This window comes from Nanorana parkeri, unplaced genomic scaffold (assembly GCF_000935625.1).
Source record: "Nanorana parkeri isolate BGI_ZX_2015 unplaced genomic scaffold, ASM93562v1 scaffold423, whole genome shotgun sequence".
NCBI classification, from domain to species: domain Eukaryota; kingdom Metazoa; phylum Chordata; class Amphibia; order Anura; family Dicroglossidae; genus Nanorana; species Nanorana parkeri.
In genome coordinates, this window is record NW_017306691.1 from 855,256 (window position 1) to 879,417 (window position 24,162).

At 40.0% G+C, this 24,162-nt stretch overlaps 1 protein-coding gene across 1 annotated transcript in view; it reads right to left on the reverse strand.

Annotated features, from left to right (window-relative positions):
* Window positions 1–19,245, reverse strand: part of RAMP1 (receptor activity modifying protein 1) — an 80,457-nt gene extending 61,212 nt beyond the window's left edge. Inside the window, exon 1 of the mRNA XM_018559944.1 lies at window positions 19,002–19,245. Coding sequence (XP_018415446.1) covers window positions 19,002–19,053 — 52 coding nt within the window. The 5' untranslated portion in view covers window positions 19,054–19,245. The remainder of the gene's footprint in view (window positions 1–19,001) is intronic.
* Window positions 19,246–24,162: the final 4,917 nt, after the last annotated feature.

Genomic DNA, 24,162 nt, shown 5'->3' on the forward strand with positions numbered 1-24,162 from the left:
CTAGATTGATAATGCCATCAGAGACTTGTAAAACGTTGTTCAAAATTCTATTGCAATAATTGTATTTCAAGTTTTAAGAACAAAAATGTAAATAACCCAGTACAACCCTCATAAGGGCAACATTTTGAAACAATATATAGAAGAACAAGTGCAAAATTACATAGAACTAATGCAATGAAAGGTGAGTACTTCCCCCAATATTCAGGTTGTCTCAAAAGGAAGTGCCAGACCTGAGTACCAGTAATACAAATAACTTGACGCTGGGACAGGGGGAAACAGACAAAGTGAGACAAGGACACCAGGGAAAAAGAAGGTACAAGAAAAGACAAGGGCAAGGATTAACTGGAACAAGGGAAAGTCATACCCCCACACGTCTGCTACCCCCAAATAGACCCCGGGTTCAAAATTAGTGAAGGCTGGCTACGCTCAAGGAGGAAAGCATATAGTTCAGCCAAGGTTCATTGTTCAAAATTTCATTTGACTCATTTGATTCTGGAATGAATCGTTTCCAGACCAAAAACCACATTCACTGTTAGAATTTTGTTCAGTTGAGAAAAATTTTCCATCCTGTTCCTTCCGTTTTTCTCATCACTACATTAGAAAACAATAGTCATTGACCCCATTAACTATCAGAAAATCGAAGAAACGTTTTCAAGCAAGATTCTACTGGTTTATGGCCGGCTTAGGAGGCAGCGGCATGGAACAACACAACCAAAAACTGCACATAAACCAGGATTTACAGGGCTGTATCATTTATCATCTAGTGTCTTGGTTCAGTTAGCAGATCATGACCCTGGATGATGCCTGAAAAAATATGGCACCATCCTGCTGAAGTGAAAAGAATAATTCTAAAGAGTATGGTGATCTCTGTGAGAAGTAATACATTCGTTACAGTAATGTATTTGTATTCTTTAGTCAGGTAAATATGAAATATTGCACATTATTATTATGCAGTCTCCCATTCAGCCAGCAGCTAGAAATCCCCCATGGCCTTAAAAGCTGCTACCCCACTAGATCCTGCCAGGAGGGGGGGCACTGCACGCTGCACATAAAATGAACAGGTAAGTGGCCCTCCAGAGCAAATTATCCACATCTCTTGTCCTGAAGATTTCCCACACTACACAATATTGAAAAATGTATTGGTTGAGGTTTCACTTAGGTGTGCCTTCCTTTTAGGTGATATATTGAGTCCAAATTATATGTAAAGCTGATGCAGTGAGCTGCCTAGGATGGCAGGCATGTTGCAAATACAGTTGCAAATACATGTAAAAGCTATCATAAATTATGTGCTAATTAGGAGACAGCTTGATTTGCACTCAGTATGACTCTGCAGGTAATTTGTTTGATAAATCTCTCTCATGGAACATTGCCATAAGCATACACAAGGCTCTGGAAGCATAGTAACACACCTGCCTGGTTTTGCATCCTGTCCTGCAGTTTGTCACTACAAGGAGAAACAAGAAGAAAGTAACTGCAGAAACCAAGCTTCTATCGCTAACATCACCAGAGGAAATGTCACTGAAAATTAGTAGCTAAAAAACATTTGCTTAAAGACGTGGCTTTCAAAACATTTTTGTTTTTTAATGGCCAACGGTGGCAGTTTTCATTGTCTCTGATTTTTTATGGCACCGCTATTGACTTCCACACTAATTATTCCAAGTAACCATCAAATCTCACTTCAGAAACAAGAACAGAATTACATATGGGCTTTGCAAAATGTTGCCATTTCAGCTAAATGCATTGGAGCCAGACATAGGGTCCTCAGGGTTACAAAAGCTACTGTCAACTATCTTGGACCTGTTCTTGAGCCAAAATGGCCTCTCATTAGTCTCATGATTTTGTTTTGCAACAGTACACAAAAATACAAAAAAAATAAAGAAGAAACCCCAAATACAAAAAGCATTAAATGAAATAAACTAAACTGCCCTAAATACACCCATAAGAAAACATACCCTCTAAACCAGCATCCTCCTGTGACCCAAAGCTCTGTATATCACGAGCTACAGCTTGCGGTATACTGATACTGCTGCAGCCAGGACGGATCCCGACATTACTGTCGAGATCCACCCAGCTGCGTGAGTGACAGCTGGCTCTGCCTATCTAGAGGCAGAGCCAGCTGTACCAGCCCCCCCAATTTCGGCCGGCGCCCCCCCCCTTCACTTTTCGTCCGGTGGCCCGCGCCACAGCTGCCCCCCCGGTTGCTACGCCACTGTGCCCCCTCCCCGTCCGTTACTCCAGTCAGCGCTGGAGGAACGGAGCGGGGATGGGGGGCATCCCTGCATGGACCCGTGACTGACAGTCGCTGCTCTCTGCAGGGAGATGATCGAGAAGTGGTATGCGTTCGCTCACTTCCCAATCTATTGAGACGAAGCGTGACAGTTTCTTTGTCACACGCCGGCTCGAACTATGAGGATGAGTGATTTTCACTCACCTCATAGTTCTCCTTTAAATACATTCCCCAGAAAAACATAGTAAGCAAAGCAAACATTTGCCTAAGCAGCTCAATTATCAAATATGGTAATTCTTCTGCAACATTAATTCAATTATTTCATTTAATGACATTTACAAACTGCATAGGTATGTAGTGGAAATTAAAACTGAAATCGATGTAATGCAGGGGACTCTACATTCTTTGCAGAGCAACTAGGTGAGGGTTAGTGTAACACACTGTACTAACCTATCTTTGTCCTTACTTTGTTTCCCATTAAAAAAATCTTTGATGTGACATTCACATTTTTCAAGCTTCTGCTTTTTTATTTTTCTAAATGAAGAAAGCTGCAGATTAACCATTAAAGACAGAGTAGAAATGTCCAATACAATTATTCTGACTACCTGCTGAAATAAGACATCACCCAGAGAGAGAGCACATTGTTTTCTTTAAAGTGGCTGAATCATAGACTTACATTGTAAAGGAGAAGGAGAAGCAAAGGACAACCAATGTATAGTAGAGCATAGTAGAGAGCAGAGCCTGAGTATCGAATGAACAACTATGGCTGTCCCCATGTACGTATAATACAATATAATGTATATATATATAAACACATTAATAAGATTATTTACATCAACCTCATCTCAAACTGATATCTATAAATAATCAAAAAGACTAGACATCCCCTTAAAGGAGAATTATCGGGTGAGTGAAAAACACTTATTCCCATAATTCAAGCCGACCTGTGACACTGAAGCTGTCACAGATCGGCTCTATTGATCGGGAAGTCATCGAACACACACCATCGATTGCTGAGTTCCTGATCCTCTCCCTGCAGAGATTGGTGACTGACAGTCACCACTCCCCGGAGGGATTGCCCCTCCCCTCTCTGTTTCTCCAGTGCTGATTGGAGGAACGGAGGGGGGAGGGGACAGGCACAGCTGGCTCTGCTTCTAGAGAGGAGGAGCAAGCTGTCAATCAGCCAGCGGGGTGGATCTCAACAGTATTGTCAGGATCTATCCTGGCTGTGGAGCGGCTCCGCGCTCTCAGCATATTGCGGGCAATAGCCCGCAATATGCTGAGTTTTGGGTCACTGGAGGACATTAGTGTATGTCCTCCTGTAACCCTCAAGAGAACTATGGGCAAAATGCCCCATAATTCTCCTTTAAAAACATGACTGCCTAGGTTGGAAGATATTGGATGCTTCGCACCCTATGCTTTGCACATGTATAAGTGCAATGGGTGCAAAAAGTGAGCAGTGGTCTGTTGCGATATGTCTAGTGTATGTAGTTACTATCTGGCTAATAATTTGGATGGACAGTTTTATTATTTTACAGCAACAAGGACTTACAACAAAGTATGAGCTTTAAACACGTTACAAGTCCAATCAACACCTGACACTGATGAATTGTGAATTGTGACGTTGCTTTTGTAGTGTGAGCTGACAGGCTGCTTGTATTTCTTTTACCCAGCACAAGACCCGAAAGGTCACACCAGTGAATATCAAAACAGATCCATCTGTTTTTCTGCTTGGGAAGTGCAACCATTTCCAGCTACAATTAGGAAGCATAAAGACACAGTAAAGCTAAATTACAACTGTGTTTATAGAAAGCAGATTACTAATGTATATTTAACGTTTTATGAGATTAAAGGGTATCTATGGTCAAAAACTAACTATAAATAAGTATTTGTATATTGAATTTCCATATGTTCTATCCCATTCCTAATAGGCATATTGATCAAGGTTTGTAAACTTACCCTTTGAAGATGCCCATAGGATGTACTTCCTCAAAGCAGTTGCACACTTTTACTCAGCCCTGTGAATATGCACTCAACATCTGAACAACGTAACAATATCATTGCTTGCTGGAAGCAATGCATGATGGGATATGTAGTCTTGAGAAATCAAGATTGCATCACATTCAGCAGCAGGGAAAGAGATGCAAAGCATCTGGAAGAATGTATTCCTATTACAAAGCTGATAACATAATAGGATAGTATATGCCGTGATTTTGAAACTCCTATAATAGAAGTGTAAGTCACTGAATCAGCTGTTATTTTTCTAGTGGTAGAATTGCCATATCCAACCAGGAAAGCTCTCAAACAAGGCACACGAGCTAAAAATCTTGTTGCATAGGCTTCTATAGATTTACCATATTTGTTGTAATTTGAGGGACTACCTTCCTAAATATAAAGTTCATACATTGTTTAGTTGTTCCCTGCGCCACACAGCTCTTGGTAAACCATAAAGGAGATTGTACAACCATATTGCAAAGTTTGTAGCCAGCTTAACGCACCAGTGACATCAGGATCATCATGCTAACCATGCAACCATACAATTGATCAACATTAAACATGTTTTAGTGAAAGAATCATATATTTAACAAATCATTTGCACCAAATGGGGGTGTAAAATCATTAAACTATTATTCTCATTGAAAAAGTTATTATAGAGCCTGATGGTACACTGAGTTGCATTTGGCCCAACTGGTCACTTTATTTGATGGGTGGAATAGCTGCTTTAAAGCAAAAGATCATTTTAAATGATAGCATTTCTGGTTAATCTTCATTTGCTGTAATGTGCATGGCCAGCAATACTCTACTTCCTCTGTGGTGTAGTAGATGAGGTGACCAGAATGAGAAGAGAAACGGGAAGTGGGATCTCTACACTGGCCAAACTCACTTCACCTCTTATTGTTGCATCCAGACCACAGAGGTGTGTGGGAGGAACCTTTCTACTTGTTACTGTTATCCTCCTATGTTTAACAGACAGGCACAGGCAGAAAGTAGAATTAGCAACACACTTCTAAGGAGCACATTTTAGGTTTTAGGTCTCCTGGTTCTAAAGGGAAGCATGAAAATGTTGCATTTCATTTGGCTCAGAAGACTAAATTTCAGATTTTTGTTCCTGGCATCTTTCTATAGCAGATGGCAACCTCAGTCTCCCTGAGCCCAGCCAAGCCAAGAGCATGCACACTGGAGCATGAAAGTTGTCACAGCAGAATGTGCAGTCCTGTGTGGGGCCGGCTAATAGGACTATATTGCATGCTATACAATTAAAAACAAGCGCCACCCTCACTGGTAGATCAGTTTGTTTTTATGATCTTTCTATATTTTGTCTTCCCGTATGTTTCAGGAAGAGGGATGAGCAAATCAATGTGCAATTCAGTGAATTGCTGATTTTTTTCAGTTGTTCAATGTTCATACATTCTTGTCCAACCTACAAAAAAACATGCAATTTATAATTTACAATTGTCTGCATTCCTGAACTGCATGCTTCTCAGCACATCACACAAAACTGCATTGAAATGTTCAGGAGGAAAAAAAATGTGATTCTTCCTGTTCTATAAGACAGATATGCATAGAATGTTTGTACTTTGTACTGTGCGCAGAGTCAAGGTACTCAGAAATGAAGATAGCTATAATTCAAATGTTATGGCTGATTGGACAAGTGATAAATACTATATATTTAAGCTGATTTTTAAACAATTTTGCTCATCCCAACTCAAGGACTCCAGATTGGAGACATCAGTAGGAGTATATTAAGGCGATTCAAGAAAATTCACAATTTTGCCTGCTTTTCTCATCCCTGCTTGGGGGGCTTCAGTAATGTAATATTGCAAAAAGAACTCCAAGGAACAAACAACTGTTACATCAATTACTAACCCAAATGATACAGCTGATAGTGTGAAGAACCCTTGATGTATAATAAACAAATACATGGCCACTTCAGCCAAATTAAGAAGATTTTGCTGTGTCCTTATAAGAGGAGACAGAAATCAGAACTACAGTGTAAATGTAAAATCTGGCCATGGAAGTCTCCAAGGGAAAAAAATCTGATTTATTTTACTGTTGTCCATGCTAAATGGAAATATCAAAGCTGCACTCTGGGCAGGCAGAAAAGACAGAGATCATTGCAGCTCTGTAACCATGAATACCTTACTCAATGTATTTGTAAATGCAATCAATGTAGGTACTTGAATTTGATCTAGTATCTGCCTCGTGCTGTCTCTGTACAGCAGGACTGAAGGTAGAAGCAGTACAAGGAGCCAATCAGTTCATGTGCTGACAACAAACTTGCAGATTGGAAGAGAAAGCAGAGTGACATAGAAATGAGCTCTTTAGTATGCTGCTTCTCCTTTCACTGTCCAGTCACAGGCTGGAGCGGATTCAGGACAACCTGTGCTTAGAGAAAGTGGGTTGAAAGATTTTGACCGAGGACATCTTGTGGCAGAAAAAAGTAGTGCAGGGAAATCTCTGGACTAAAGCTGAATATTGCAGCAAAAGCTGGATTTGTTATTTTATATTGTAATTGTATTGCATCTTGTTTGTTTTTTTTACCAAAGTTTTGCTTTACTGTCGAATGAAATTGTCAAATTGTTCTTTTAACTTAAATTCCTGTAAGACTCCCTGACTTTGCCCGTCTCTGATTTTATTAGATGTTCATTCGTTGACCTTTTGCCTGGAGCTGCTCTTTAAGTTTGTGTTCATTTTTCATTCTTCCAAGGTTTTTTTTATTATATAAATATAATTTTTCAGTGTTGTTTTAAGGACAAGGAGCCGTATAACACAGCTAGCAGGGACAGGGCATTGCAGGCACAAAATACGAGACAGATCTGGAAAGGAATGTTGTATGACATTAAAGCCAGGCACTCGGTTCTGTTACTAGGTATCAATATTACATCCGGTGCTTACTGTGATTAAAATGAATGGCCCTGACCCCGCAGAGAGTGTTCTGATTTAGCAGCCCCTATCCACACAGCTGACTTATCCACACTGCTGACAATTTTTCCTGCAGAGGGTTAAGCCACACAGCTCGGAGGTTTGAAGTGAGCTTTCAGTGAAATGTCTGTGATCTGTACACTTTAGAAGTGTAATTGTTTGTTCCAGATACGCCACTTATTGGACTCCAAAGTGAACATGAAAAAAAGAGTTTTCACCCAAGCACTGCAACAGAATAGATGATCCATTTACAGCTAGAAATCTGCAGAGAGGTAATTAGCATCTAAATCAAATCAAACTGATTTCATAGAAGAACAGAGAATGATATCAAAACATGATTAATATGAACAAGGAAACCAGCACACACTGGATAATATCCCATTTGCATTCCTAATATTTGTGTCTTTTGTACTGCACAGGCTAATTTACTGATTCAAGATTATTAATACAGAGAATGTAAATGAGTGTTTTCACTGACTAATAAAGATCTCATCTGATGAAAGAGCAGAAAGTAATTTCATACAGCACAACCCATCAAATGCGATATTCAATTAATTTATGTATATATCTCTATATATCTCTATATATACTACTGCCTAAGGGTCCATGTGAAGAGCAGTGTTACCATACACTGCGCAGAGCTTTTAATCAGCCGTAAAACTGATGATGGATAGCTCAGGTTTACAGATCAGCTTTTCATTTTATAAAAATGGCTGCTCAGTTATGATTGTTATTTGATTTACAAGAAAAATATCTTATTTAAAAAAAAAAAAGCAGAATAATTGTAGATTTATGACAGCACATTTTCAACAAGAGGAAGCCTTAAGAAGGAAGGCACAGTGTTTACTTTATTCTCACAGTGTTGACTTTATACTAATTTGTGATATGACTTACAGTATTTCAAGCTTGCTCTTCCATACTTTTGTTAATGTAATAAAAGGAAACTTGAATTGTTTTGGTGAATTGAATTTTTCTAGGTTTATACGTTTTAATCTTTTTATACTTTTTATATAAAATAATTTAATAGATGGGGTATCAATGACGTAGGATTCACAAAGCTTTATGGATTTTTTAAAGAGGAAGAATAGCAGAAGCTGCCTTCCTTCAGGCTTACTCTGTCTGATTGGAACCTGGGATGGAGCCAGCTGGACAGCATGAGGGAGTGGTGGGGGGTGTGCAAAATGTTTTAACTCTGACTCCCTTTTGTAGATGAACCATTAAAAATAGAGTTCTTAGTGACTCAGTGCAGTTAATTGTCTTTAATAATCGCTCAGATAAGAGAACGACAGCTTCCATTTGTGGCTTCTATTCCAGACAGTCTGGAGAGCAGAGTGATGACCTCATGAATGGGGTTCTGCTTCCTGAGTGCACAGTAACATGCTGTGGCAGGTTGGTGGATAATCTGTATTGTCCATGTGCAGGTGAAAAAAGTAAGGTCACCAGGGATGACAGAGGAGATACTTGGATCAAAAGAATCCAACAGAATTATAAATATATTGACAGGTGAGACAGCTTATGTGTATGTGTGTGTGTATATATATAGATAGATATATATATACATATATATATATATCTATCTATATATATACAGGGCTTGAAAAATTTGATAGTGTCTCACCAGTCAGTCAAAATGTGTCATCCGACCCTCCCGTACCCCTTCCATCAAAGTTACTCTACATCTACATCTAGAGTTACTCTACTCTACATCTAAGTATGCCCCCTTATTTGCATACTGACCATAGTGACCGTGGCACACCTCCGGTCAAGTTAGGTATGGTCATCATCTTCATGTTACAGTTAAGAATCAGTGGGGCTCTGACTACAAATATATATACTGTATATATATACACAGTACATATTGTCATACAGTGTATACTGAATACGTTAGAACATAAGGGGAGAAGTCATGATGTCGGTACCTAGCAATACCTGTCTGACTCATTATATAAGTGATGATAATTCAGATGAAATGATGCACTTGGATAACCATAATTGCTCTTCTACTTTCATACTGAATAAGATGGATTTCTGTATATTATGGTCTGCGATCATGTAAGAGGGAGCTAAACAGTTGCACTTTCACTGAAGTGATCAGAAAAGAAAAACACTTGAAGCCTGCAATACAAAACCAGTAATACTTTAAATCGGGTTATTTACCTGGAAATCTGTTCTAGCTTTCAGCTGACAACTATGTCCTTTTAAACTACAGAACAAAACCCTCTAACACAGCACCCTCCATCTGGTAAAAATCCCATCAAAAATGTTAGGTTACGTTTCTGTTTTTCTTCATTTATTTTCTCTTTAATTAGTTTTATAAAGGTTTACATAAACAATAACCAAACACATCAGGTCACTGTAACAAAGCATTACATGCGACGGGAGAAGGACAAAAGGACAATGGAAAGCACAAAAGGGAAATAGGAGACAAAGGACGTAGGGCAGGCCTAGGTTGGTTCTGTGCATCATTATGAAAACCTAATTATCTAAATAAGCAGAACCTGAGAGGATTTCCAATACTTCGGAATAAGAGCTCTGGCTGCATTTAGCATGAAAGGTATCAAAGCTTTTCTTGTAGGAGCCTATCGAGGATGGAACGTTTCTGTTTTTTTATTAAATATAGTTTAAAAAAAATATTTTTAACAGCTATTTTTAAGGGAAATTTCAAAAAGAAAGATAATAGGAAGTTGAATCGATGATTCCCAGCAGGTTGAAGGGATCTTGGAAGAAGATGATATGTAGGTATTATTTTCAAAGTGTTATGAAGGAGGTGGCAAGATTTCGGGGAAACCCTGTGGAAATTTTAGTGCAAGGTCATATTGACTGACTGCAAATGTTTGGGGAGATTAGTACAACACCCTACAGTAAATTTAAAAAAAGAAAAAAAGAAACAACTCTGTCTTGTTTTATTGTTGTCTGTGTCACCATGGAAGAATTTCCCCTAGGGCTGGCTTCACACCTATGTGTTTCAGTAACATATGTGTTAACACGCAGTTAAAGTTGGTGGAGAAAAAATTCCAGCACAATGGGCGAAGAGGGTTCTTTACAGTAAGAGCGGTTAAGGTCTGAAACTCACTGCCATCGGCAGTGATTTCAGCCAAGAGTGTAGATTTGTTCAAGAAACGTTTGGACAATTTCTTGAGGGACCGTAATATCCAGGTATACCAGTATCCCTAAGAATGAGATGATGCGTGGACCTATATGGGTTGGACTTGATGGACGTATGTCTTTATTCAACCCCAAATACTATGTAACTATGTAAGGCAGCTTACTTACCGCAATGCACAGTAATGCACTGAAACAGGTGCTAGTGTATATTTTAGCCCGTTGTAGTGGTGTGTTGGTAGCCTGTTATAATGAATGGGCTGCCTTAATGCAACACACGTTATTGTGCTACATAACATATGTGGATGCAAAGCAGCAGAATAAAGAGGTGTGAAGGGGGTTCTTGTCCTAGTGACTCCAGAAAGCACATATTACAGACATTTATTTTTATTGTCCTATTTCATACAACAGCATTAACATGTATTTAAATTGTGTTGTTAAAAAAATGATAGCGCAGTAACCCTAATCTGTCAACAAAGACAAATGCTTAGGCATCCAGAAATTTCTAGTTCCTAACATGTTTTCACTAAATCTAAGGCTTGTTCACACCAGCAGGTGTGCTCCAACACATGGCTACTGGTGTGGTCAGACAGTGCCGATGCGCTCGATAAACCCGTATTGCACTGCTTCTTTTTTTTTTTTGTTAGAACTTTATAGAAATGTGATATTTCATTAAGTTCTATGGGCTCACCACAATGTGATGCGGTTGTAGTGTGCTTAGAAAAAGTCCTGCATTCCGTAATTTTTAAACTCACACCACAGCAACTCGGTGGTATTAACTGTGCCCACCTATGAAAAGGCAAATATCCTTGTCCTGTGCTTGGGCTGTGCTGGAAAAAAACGCCAGCACAGCCCGCATGTATATGGTGTGAACAGTAGTGATGAGCCGAACACCCCCGTATTCGGTTCTAACTCGAACAAACATATATTTGTACTGAGCCCTGATTGGCACAGTCTTGCACCTGACCTGCGGTCAGGTGCAGGACTGTAGCCAATTGCCGTGTTGGACGGCGCAGTGCATTGTGGGATGTGCCGCGGTCGAACAGACCGCGGACATCCCATAATGTTCGGTGTTCGCCGAACGCTCGAACATGCAATGTTCGAGTCGAACCTATGTTCGACTCGAACGTTCAGCCCATCCTTAGTGAACAGGCCCTAAATCCAGATTAATGTTCCAGGTCACTACTAAATTAATTATGCGTATGGCTTTATTAAATAATGATCTGACTTGAACCGAATTCTACTGTATGCAGCCGCCTGCAAAGTATCAGGGAGAAAAAAGGCACCAAAATCAATTTTTCACCAATGATTACTTAAACATGACAGTTTTGCTTTAGGTGGCACTTGTATTTCCAAAGCCATTTTTAAATGTACAACTTTCACTCCTCCTTGGGTTTTTTTTTAACCCCTGTTACTTTTTGTGCATTGTTATCTTCAATTCAATTACTCACCTGCCCACCAAATCCAGCGTTGTCCCTCTGAGAGCCAGGGTTCAGGTGACAAGGCCCAGGTCCCACGCTGCCAGCTTGGTCCTCCCCAGTCATATGTAAAATAGGGGTTAAAGTAATCATCCTTTTTTGGATACTGCTTTCCCACCCCACGTTGTCCCACTGGTTTTCTAGTCTTGATAATATCATGTTAGTGAAGGATTTCACTGCCTCGCTTTAGGGCAAATCAGATATTTTCTGTCTGGTTTTATTGGATTCAATACAATTGTTCCCATGAGTATTCTTTGGCTTTAACCTGATTTGGTTACTCAACACTGATGTGAGTGTAAAAATTGTTTGTTCTGTCCCCCCTTTTTATACCCCTTCCTGCAGTATGGCAGCAGAGGACTTACCTCCCTCCTTGCTTTCTACTTCTGTCTCGCTGTTGTTGTCCGTCTCCCTTTCTCCTTGTGTTTTGGAGTGCTTCTTTATTTCTTTATTCCTGTAGCCTTCCATTTTTTCTTCTCTTGGTTCATATGTTATAACTCCTGCATCCCCATAGAGTTACATGAGCTTCCGGCACACTTCTTCCCGCAGTTCCAGGAGCATAAAAAAACGGCCCTTCATGCTGTATGGGACAGCACACCCCATGTGAATGAGGCCTGAAGCTGGCCACACACTACTTTCGGCCGGTTCTTGATGAACTGACTCAAACTCTCACAGCAGCTGCCGCTGTCAGCACCTTTCCGGGCCAACATCCCTCGATCAGAAGATGGTAAATCTTCAAATGAATGGTACCATTCCAAGCACCATTCATATATTCTGACAGTGCCCCCCGGCCGCTGTCAGAATACAAAAAAAAAAAAAGCAGGTGATTCACCCATCAACACTCCTATCCATTAATGGCGGGGGCTGTTTTATTTTTTTTTGTTCAGCCCATGGGTTGAACAAAAAAAACAGACCAATGTTTGGCCAGCTTTATAGAGTGAAGTTCACTTTGAAATGAACACGAGCCAAGTGTACAGCATTGCACAGTATTTGGAGTCACTGTTGAAGTCACTGTTACTTTACACATTCATCCTGCCATAGCCGAGTGATCAGTAGTAGAAAATCAGAGGTTTTGGCATCATTTATTTAAATCTCTAACACTGCAGCAGGAAGCCGTATGGAGCTGGCAGCTCTCAAAAGCTTTCTGTCTAAACACCAGAGATGGTTATCCAATACAGCTATGCCCCGGGTGAATTATGTACGACACTGCAACATTAATTTGGACACTGACAGACTGAGTGGAAACATGTTACTTCATTTCATTAGAGAACTGCTGCATATACCAGCACTCTTTTTTTCCTTGGCAACAGTTCTGCAGGCCAGCCCCAAAGTTATTACAGAAATCTGAAGTACACAATCCAATTTATTTTCCCCATACTACGTGCTACATAACCCGAATTACGTGACACTTGGTGTTACATTTAACAAAACAACCTTCCTTTTACAGTGGTGTGCAGCATAAGTGACACAAGATTCAGGAGAAAGGTTACATACGTTCTATACACTTTTTAACAGCAACGTTTTCTTTATATGTTGTTTATATGGACATTAATGTGTTTTATGTGCACAGTTTGCTAAGTGGATTAAGGTATTATTAATATATGCATGGACTATTTGTTTTACATATATATCAAAAATAAAGAATACCCAGAGCACTATGGGTTAGCTAAAGAGACATCACATCCGTGCTGATTGCTTTCAGGCATAATTTGCCTAACAGAAGGTTCAGACTGGGCCCTCTGATAAGGGATGAGTCACTGGGCTATGTAAACAGTATTCTGATTACTTTCTCCCCAGATCAATGTCAAGTGTGAACTTCTGAGGCTGCCTTATCAACTTTTATGTCATGATTATGGGTACCTTGATGGACGAAACCAATGATTATAACAGCACAAACATAAATTGTGTATTAAAGTTATCATTTATCTGAGTGATTGTTTTGCTATTAGTAGTTAATCACAGTCAACTGGAGTGTCTGCTGCTTATCCAGACCCAACAAGTCCAGTTAAATATGACAAAGTTCTACTAGCTGTTCTAAGAGAACCGCGCAGTCTAGAAGGTTATTTGGGGTAATACTTTTATGAATAGTGCAAAAGACACTAATGCAATAAGCAAAGTGCAGCAATTACAATTGACTTTCTGAAACCAGATGACCACAAGAAGGATTTATGAGTCACTGCTGTGGTTACTGCCTTTTGTATTTAGTGCTTTGCTCTTTGCACTGTTTTACAGAACAACCTGCTATGTATTAAAAAGTATAAAAGTCAAGATAGAAACCTGACAACAGGTTAAAGTGGAAGGAAAGGCTCCACAACAATGCAACTTAACCAAAGATTTCCCAATGCTCTGATATGCCCTGCATACATTTTCTAATACATCAAAATACCTTTTTTTTTTTAAAGAGTTTTAAAGTTTTTCTATGTGATCATTTTAAAGGTGTTTTTGTCTAGACTTCTCTTCTAATTTGACTTAGAAGTAATATCTGCTCCCTAAACAGATTGCAACAACACAAAGGGGGGAATTTATCATAGCAACTGCGAGTGTTTGAACTTGCATGGAATATATTTGATGCACTTTGCACCAGTTTTATGATGCCAGTGTCATGTTGTTCATAAATGAGGTTAAATCGACTCTAGGAAAGAAGACTTGTAACTCCAGGCAAAAAGCTTAACTGTTGAAGAAGTGGTCATGGGGACTTTTTAAGTTGCAATTGTTTTGTTAGGTGATGCTCCCGTTTCAGAAAGCCTCAAAACATGTGCAGATCAAAACAGGCGCAAAACATGTGCAGTTGGAAAATTAGTGCAAGTTCAGGTCAAAACAGGGGCACATGTTAAGAGACAGATTTGCCCATAAAAAAAATGATCTAAGAGGCTAAAACTGTTGCAATTGCATTGATAAATCCCCCCAATATATTCAATATTGCATTGTTACAATATCAGCTTAAGCACAGCGCAGGAAAAAAAAGAACATAAAGGACAAAAAATGATCCTGCAATGCCACAATATATATATATATATATATATATGTTAAAGTCATTAGTTTCTGTGTGTTGTGTTTTGTTTAATAGGTGCATACTATTATTATGATGGTCAGTGCTGCATACAAGGAGAAAAAGGTTGGAAACCATGAGATGGCCCTTAGGGGTGTATTTATAAACAATTCACAGAGCCATTTGTCCTACGAAACTCTGTGAACGTCAATTCTGTGCAAATGGAGGCAAAAACCATCGCTTTTAGTATATTTTAAGATGAATGTAAGCTTAGGAAAATACCCCATTATGGCTACTAGATGGAGCTGAAGAGCAAATACAAAAACCTATTTATTTCATATGCTCCACAGATCCATCTAGTGACCATAATGCGCTATTTTCCTAATATTACATTCGACTTGAGAAGAAAATATACTACGATCATTAGTTTTTGCCTCCATTTATACAGAACAAATGTTCACATTGTTTTGCAGGACAAATGTCTCCCCCTAAATTTCCACATAACCCCAATATACAGGGTTGTGTTTCTCATGATGCTGGCTATAACTCTAGAAGGAATTTATTTAGTTATACTTAGGAGCCTTTGGCACGCATGTACGTTAATGCTTGTCTGTGATCTCTTTTGAATGCATTTCTGTGCATTTTATACATGAGCCTGTGTTCTTTGCCTTTAATATATGCATTTTTTTCTTTATTGTTTATCACATTTCAAAGTAGATGCATTACAAAAAGCTGCAAGATGCATTTATCAGTAGTGTGTAAATGCAACAACATGCAGCATGTCCTATATTTTTGAAATGTCATTAAGCTGCAGCGTCTAGATATGAACTAGCCACACAAGAATTAATGGGATTTCTCTGTGAATTGTATTTTTAGGCAGGAAAACAGACAGACGTGAACAGGACTTCAGAATGGCTTGGTCAGCTTAATATCTAAACACAGCTCTGCTCATACACTAAATATTTTATACAGATCCCAAGAAAAGCAAATAGAGCAATGTAAACTATATCTTGCACGAGAGAGACCGAGCTGTGTTCATCTATTTTATCTACTGTCTTTTCAAATTCTTTATTTGCTGTGATCTCGGTTTATTAGAAAGATGTATTTATATCTTCACAGTTTTCTTACTCACAGGAACACAGACAGAGAAATTTGTTGGCCAAGGTGTTGCTAAGCGGCACACAGTTGTCATTTTTGCACATCTGAACTGTTACTTTACAAGGCTGCATAGATAATAGTAAGTTAATGAGAACATATCAATCAAATAAATCATTTTTCTTATACATGGCGCACCCTGAAATGCATTTCAGATTTAAGTGTCACCTGTGGAACTTGCCAGGCTGACATTCAAATAAAAGAACTTAGAGCACTGAAAATCTGTAGCACCGGTCACTACAAATATTCCAGCCTGCTGAAGAAATGTTGCTAAAGCCATAAATGATTTCCAAATAATTCAGACGGTGAAAAAGTAGAATCCAACAAATTTATATTATAAAAGACATCAGTTAGAGAAGAAGACATTCATGACTACAGACATCTCAGCAAACATTTGCAGCCGAATATTGTATTATTAGTTCAGTTGATGGCTATCTCTGTCCAGAAATACAGTATATACCATCTGTGAAGCAAGAATGAGTTTTAAGTTCCTCAAATTCTGATTCCTCAAATGTTGGTCCTTATTGCTACAACTGTGACCAAGGTGATGTCAGTAGAACATTTTTTAAACCAATCTTCAACATTTTGGGTTATGCTAGTTTTAGGGAGTGTTTAGTTATGGTCAGGGGGTTACTTGTTTGGTTATGGTTAGGAGGTTATGCTTTCAGTTAACTGCCATGGTTGGTGAAATCGGGGTTGAACAAATTTTGGTCACCATCACAATTGTAAAAAGCCTCCTGGCAACCAGAATGCCTTTCCCATAGTTGTGGCTAGGCTTGGGCACCAGGGTCCAGGGCCGACAACACTACTGTTTGTGCTGGTATAGTGTTTGTAGCCAAATGCTTAATAAAACCCATAGCCAAACAAATATGGCAAAATGTATACTAAAGGACAGTGAAGTGCAGTAAAATGCTGACTTTTTGTAACACTATAGTGAAGCCTGGCGTTTGTGATCTGGTTTTGTATCTTGGTAGTAGAAGATCTGTAACTATATAGCTGCTCTAGATCTACAAATGTCAGCATTTCCTCCAGCTACATTTTAGACAAAATATTGTTACTATTTGTGCCAATAGTATAAAGTAGAACAAAAAAATAACCTTCACATGAGTTATATTATCATCAAAACTATTCCTTCTAATAGGACAATGTTTTGCCTATTTACAGTGTGGCATTTCTTCAGGTGATCACAGCCACCACACAGATCCAGAGGTCAACCGTTCTAATTAAACAATCTTCCATAATGTTATCTTCTGAGTGAACAAATGACAGTTCCTGTCTTATTTCCTGCTTGCCATCTGCAAAGATCATTCAAGTGACGAGGCTAGTTGCTGTTTATGTGAAGATTTATTTGAAATGCCTCAAGCGCTTGTATGTGCAAAAAGTTTTTTTCTTTTTTTTCCTGGTAGCTAAATAATCTAAATTATTTGTTAACCTCACAGGCAACAATTATAATCTTTCCCAGCTCCAGGTATCGCTGACCCAGACAGATTTATTACAGTGAAATCCCCCAAAAGGTGTGGAAACTGAAGAGGACCACTACTGGAGCAGACAGAATCTGGAGCAGTTGTCCCTGGCAACTAATCAGCTTGCACTTTTTTTTCACATCTTACCTGAACAAACTGAAGCGAGAAGCTGATTGGTTGCTATGGGCAACTGCTCCAGATTCTGTCTGCTCCAGTTTTGATACACTTCCCCCATTGTATCCTACAACTAAATGTGGTTAGTATGTGGTTAAGACAATGATAGTATTTATTTATTTCACATGCCCTTTAGGTATATTTGTTCAAGTTGTACTGACTGGGGTTAGGACAACCTAAAACACTGTTGGGGTGCTTAGAATGGTGACCTTTTATTCTCATAGTTTACATCTTAAAAGAAAAACAACTGCTGCTTTAACTTCTCAAGCAATCCCTGGCAGCATTATAGTTTACCCAACCACTGTTACTTTAGCTGGAGAGCCTGTCCTGTATGAACACAGCACAAAATATAGCAAAAAGCCCCTTTAAATAAAGGAACCCATCTCCTAAATACTATTCTTTCATGTATCATCCACATACACTTATTAAAAGACAACATTTTCATAATAGTGACCCTTTAAGAACAGAGGAAATGGAATGAGCTCCCAGACACCCTTCTTTTCAACCTCTGAGCAAATTTTGTATTTTGGAGAAGATGCTATGATACATTTGCCCTGGCTACCTTCACACAAACAGGAGACCGGGTGTTTATTAGTGTTTAAAAAAGGTACACACTAATTTCACCCGAGAGTCTATAAAGACCTCTGAAAATAGGTTATGCTGGCCACACACCTGGCCAAGTATTTAATCATTTCAACTATAAAAATAGCTGAACCGTTCAAAACAATCTAAAACAAGCAATTTCTTTTCAAATCATTGGTGGTAGGTTGCCTTGCGTGATAACAGTTGCCTGAAATTGGTTGCGATTGGCAGAACCCCGTCCAGGCATTTGGCCACCATTAGGACTTGTATCATTTTCCCATGCAGTTCTAAACTCTGCAGGGACTGTGAAAGCTGCAGCAGGGTTCACTGAAATTGAAGGTGGTCACAACTTCTGTGTTACAGCAAAATGCATATTCAAAGGGTATGACACAAGGGACCTGTCTGTAGTACATTCCTTCTCTTACTGCATAATTAATTGAACCCTATATATGATGTCAGGCAACCTCCATTTACTTTACAGCAAATATATCTCAAAGAAAGGACATGTGCACACTGCAAAGAGCTTATGTATCCTTACTAGTGGAAATCCACTAGTAAGGAATTCCTATGTCTTCCTTGCAGTTTACAGCAATTGCAAAAGAAATACTATCATGATACAATAAATTCATAGAAAAGAACGTTTTGTTTCCTGGTACCTAAAACTCACAAACATACAAAGATTCCCATTAGGTGTGTGAGCCACTTTTAATAGTATTAAATAATGAATGCAGGAATACTGGGCTGGCTTGTCATGAAACTATTTTCAGTGCATCTCAAGGAAGTGAAGAATGTATCACAGTGATAATTATATGCAATTATATTAAACCTTGCTAAAACACATATCTGTGAACACCTAGTACACAATCAGACACTCAGCTCTATACAATGGTCAATGATGAAAGCAATCTTACCTATGAGGATCCAGAAGAGATGTCTGGATGTCAGAAGAAATCTTAGGTTCATTGCTATGTCCTGGACTCAGAGCACTGGGTACAGATTTACTGCAGGAGCCATGAGAACACTAAGGTCATCTCTGAATGGTGATCACAGCAAGAATTGGATATATCTCCAGGGGATCAGGCACATTGAGGTACAGGAAACTTCTAGGAAGATGATGAAGGAGGTGCTCTTCGTATCAGCCACCTGTGGGCGTTTTTATAGCATTTCAAGTACACAAACCCAATTGTCAATGTAGCTGCAAGCAATATCTGCTAGGTTACCTTTCCTATAACTCATTGTAACCATGTGTGAGTTTAACCCATCTGGAGGAGGGGGGTCATCTCCAGCATAATCCCTTCTGATGCCAAGTAGGCTGAAGTTGTTGCTGCAAAGCTCCGATGGAAGTTTAGGACCTGCAAAAACACAAGAACTCTGAGGATCTCAATGAGTGTTTTTGGCTTCAAGTTGATGGTTGCATTGAACAGTTCACCTCGTCTATAGTATGTTCCCCTTTGATGTAGACTGCCCTCGTTTTGCAGAGGTGAATGGAAGACCCTCTGTCATATGTGTGTGTGGGTGGGAAGGACAATCCTTCGCTGTGTGTAGGTGGAAGGTCTTCCCTCACGCTTTGTGTAGATGGGTGGGATTTTCACTTCCCTCCCCTGTATGTTGCTTGAGGTTCTCCTATGTGTGTAGCTCTAGGTACGTCCTTCACTCGTACTATAGATTGGGAAGTGGAGGGTCTCCTGTCTTCAGCCTCCTTTCTATTTGACTGCTTCTAAGTTTAGATCCGGATCTGATATAAATAGGATTTGTAGGAACACAGTGCAGCTGAGATGTGTCATTATAATCCGAGGAATGCCCGTGCCATTGCTATATATTGGGCAGTAGTGATTGCAGGTCGGGTGTCACATGGGAGTCCGGGGTGCAGCGCTGTGACATGGAATTCTCCAATGACTTTGTGGAGTTAGTTGTCTGTCTTCTGTCCGCATTGGGATGGATGTGGCTTCCAGCCGCCGCACAGATCGGGTGACTATAGAGGAGCGGCAGTACCTGTCACTTCCAGCTGTCCCTGCAATCTGATCGTGTCACATTTCTCTGCCCTCTGCTTTGTCACACCTACAAGACATTGGCATGAAGACAACAAGGCATACTCCCAGTGCACAGGACTGTCATCGCAATACAATGGGCAGCCCAGCGCTGGGGAAATGTAGATTGTGCTTTGTATTTGTGCTCTGAGTCTACACCACTCAGCCAGGGCTGACACCACACCCCCCCTTGGGAAATTACACTGCTGACACACAAGCATTCCTGGCAGTATGCTGCTTGTCTGCAATAGTTAAAGTTGAACTCCAAGATGAAATGTATATATAAGAGCTGTTTTACCTGCCAAATAGTTTGTATTTCTCTCCATCCGGTTCTGAGATTTACAAAGCTCTGCCACATAGCACAGCCCTGTCAGGCAGGGCAGGAGACCTGCTTCTTCTATGCTGCAGCTATTTTGCAAAAAAAAAGAGCACAACAGTGGCTTAGTTGTTAGCAATCCAGCCTTGCAGCACTGCAGTCCCTGTCTGGTTTGATTCCTGGTAAGCAATGATGCACAGGGTCCCTTCCTTTAGGCCCGGTTCACACCTGGGCGTTTTGTAGCGCGTTCTCTGCAAAATGCTCAAACACCGAAATCCCATTATTTCCTATGGGTAGGGTTCACACCTGGGCGTATTACAGGCCGTATGAACGCGCTGCAAAACGCCCTACGCCCAAAGAAGTACAGGAGCTTCTTTGGGGCGTTTTTGTCATGCGTTTCCATTGGGATACAGCTAAGTAGCCCTAGGAAACGCGCATTTTCGATACGCCTAGGTGTGAACCCAGCCTTAGGGTGACATTGTGACCACCTGTGCGAAACGTTGGCTTTATGACGCATGCAATGCATCAATAAAAGTGTGTATGCTTCATGCACATTACAGACCCGACAGTTACCTTTTGAAATAGAAAGAGATTGAGGACACAGAGTCCTCAATCTGGTTTTATACAGCCCCAACATTAAATTTACAGGAAGCACTCAGTACAGAGGCTTCCTGTTCATTCACAAACTGAGGAGGCACAGTACTCCCCCTAGTTATGAATGAATAGGAAGTCTCTGTACTGAGTGCTTCTGTTCATTCATGAAGTGAGCACATAGTAAGTGCCCCCTATAATTAATGAACAGGAAGTGAAGAATAGCACTTCCTGTTAATTCAAAACTGGGGACATAGCTCACTATGTCGCTCAGTCATTTACAAATGGTGTTTGCTCAGTACACGGAAGGATCAGCAAATATTACACATATTTGCTGATCTTCCACTTGGCATCCTGAACCACTCAGCCCTACACACCTCCGTGGGGAGGAGAGAGCTGCAGAGCCACGGAACTTGCGGTGGGTGGCTGCGGCGGGGGGGGGGCGGATATTTAATGAATAACTTGTCAGCCGCTGACGACAGCTATTCATTTACAGGGGACCCTTCTATTATACGTTCATGGTCACTGGAGCGACCATGAGCTTATAGCAGAAGGGTGAAAGGCATACCGAGCTGGCCGGCTGGAAATGGTCGTGTTCCGCCATATGCTTTACGTCATTGGCAGGGAAAGGGTTCACTTTACCTGTGTAGGAATCTTCTTAAAATAAAGAGCCATCACTTCTGCCCTTCCCTTTGTGCAGGGTGACTGGCCTTGTATCCACCCCCCTCCTGTAGTTTAAGTAACTGCTACAGGTCTCCTCCCTACCCTTACCCTGTGATAATAAAGGAGAGCAGCCGACTGATAAGCTGAACTCTCTGTCACTCTCTCTCCTCATATCATCATGCTCCTTGCACTGCAGCACCACTGACTGGCTCCTTACGTTGCTTCTCAAGCTCCCAGTCTGGGTTCTGATGTAAGGGACTGTAAGAGGCTGCCGTGCCTTTACTTATACTGCTTGTATTGAAAATAAAATGAAATCTGTATTACTAAATTCATTTCATTCATTTGTGTCTCTTATATCTGCCTGGAATTCAGCTTTAATAGAGCTGTAAAAATGAGTGTTTTGGAATGACTAAACATATAGCTCACATCTCCAAGAGTATGAACAGATGACTTGCCTTTATTTACATAGAGGGCATACTTTTAGTGATTTATTGCTATTTAGCTTTTAAATATACTTTAAACCGGTCAAATAAGGGTCTTTGTAATTGATATGCGTGTTTATGCTCTACACCAGAGTTATTTTTGGCCACAACCTCTTTTTCAACTGTAAGATAAGATTAAAGGGTTCTTCAAATATTTGGTCTCTCCTGTCACTATTGTTCTTGATAGATATGAGAGGATTTCACAAGGTCGCCCAGTTTGGGCAAAATCCATCAAAACCTGTTCTGTACGTGACATCAATTGAGAATTCACATTATAACAACTTGCGTGATAATATTTCCTAAATGTGTATGGATTCCAGTGGTAACATACACCATAGGCACTGACATTTTGCTGATCTAATAGTCCCTAGGTTATAATGAGGTTTTCTGTTAACTAAACACCATTTACAGATGAAACCCAAAAGTCAATTTCTGTGCCTCCAAGGATTATAATAATGATCCCATTATTTAAAAAAAAAAGCCTTCCCCATTGGCCAAATTGGACAAGGGTGGGCTGATAAATTTTGCCTCCACTTAAATAGAAAATATATTTAAATGAAATAATTTATTTTTAAAGCTGTATAATTTTTTTTCTACAAAATCACCCCACACTCCAATACGCTTCCACCAATGCGGCACTAGTTTTTGAAATCCGTCCTTTAAAAAAATCAGTGTTTTGTTTTTGAAACCATTTCCTCGCTGTAGATTTCACCTCTTCATGACAGATGAAGCGCTGGCCACTCAAGTGTTCCTTTAGTTTTGGGAACAGGTGGAAATCACTAGGAGCCAGGTCTGGGCTATACCGTGGATGCGGCAGCACTGAAAAGTCCAGGTGTTGAATTGCATCTCTTTTTGCTGCATGTGTGTGAGGCCTGGCGTTGTTGTGTTGAAGAAAGTGTTTAGTTTCTGTTGTTCTCGTGTTGTTCTTTCAGACTTTCTTGAAAAGGAACAACAATAAACTCTGAACATCATATTGAAACCCTAACTGCATTAAAAAGAAGTATCAAACGGATTGGAATAAGAAATCAAACACTTTCTTCAACACAACAACGCCAGGCCTCACACAAGTGCAGCAACAAGAAATGCATTTCAACACCTGGACTTTTCAGTGCTGCCGCATCCACGGTATAGCCCAGACCTGGCTCCTAGTGATGTCCACCTGTTCCCAAAACTAAAGGAACACTTGAAGGGCCAGCGCTTCATCTGTCATGGAAAGGCGAAGTCTGCAGTGGGGAAATGGTTTCAAAAACAAAACACTGATTTTTTGAGATTTTTTTTTAGTGCCGCATTGGTGGAAGTGTATTGAAGTGAGTGGTGATTTGGTAGAAACATTATGCAGCTTTAAAGAAATTATGCAGCTTTAAAGAAATAAATACCTAAAGGTAGGTATATTTTTTTTATTTCATAAAAATATCTTTTCCCATTCATTTTTTTTTACTGTAAGGGATAATTAAAGCCTCCATTTTTTGTTTTTTTTTTGCATAGATCTACTGCTAGAAAGCAGCAGATCTATGCAAAAAGTGTAAAAAAAAAAAGCTTTAACAGAGGTTAATACTCACCTGTGTCTTCCCTGCGCGCTACCGTCCAAAAATGTGAAGATCCTCGGGCGGCCGCAAATCATCTTGGGGCGGGCACCTACGAGGTTCACATTTTCGGCCCGGAGACGAGGAGAGACACAAGGTAAGTCTATGGACGCGTGCACGCGCATGCAGACACCATGGGACAGGAAGTGCCAGCAAGGACAGAGGAGTCAGCGCTGGATCGGAGACCCGCATCAGCGCTGGAGAGACAGATGAATATGACAGGAAAGAAGAAGATCGGATTAAGAAACATTATTTAAGGTAAGTGCTTACATTAACATTGTCACTTTAAGTGGAGGCAGCATTTATCAACCCGCCCTCGTATTAAAACCCAAATGAATCTTCACATTAAATCAGCTACATCTCAGGCGCATCAAAACAAAAGGTGTTCAATATCTTAGAGTTCATTTTCT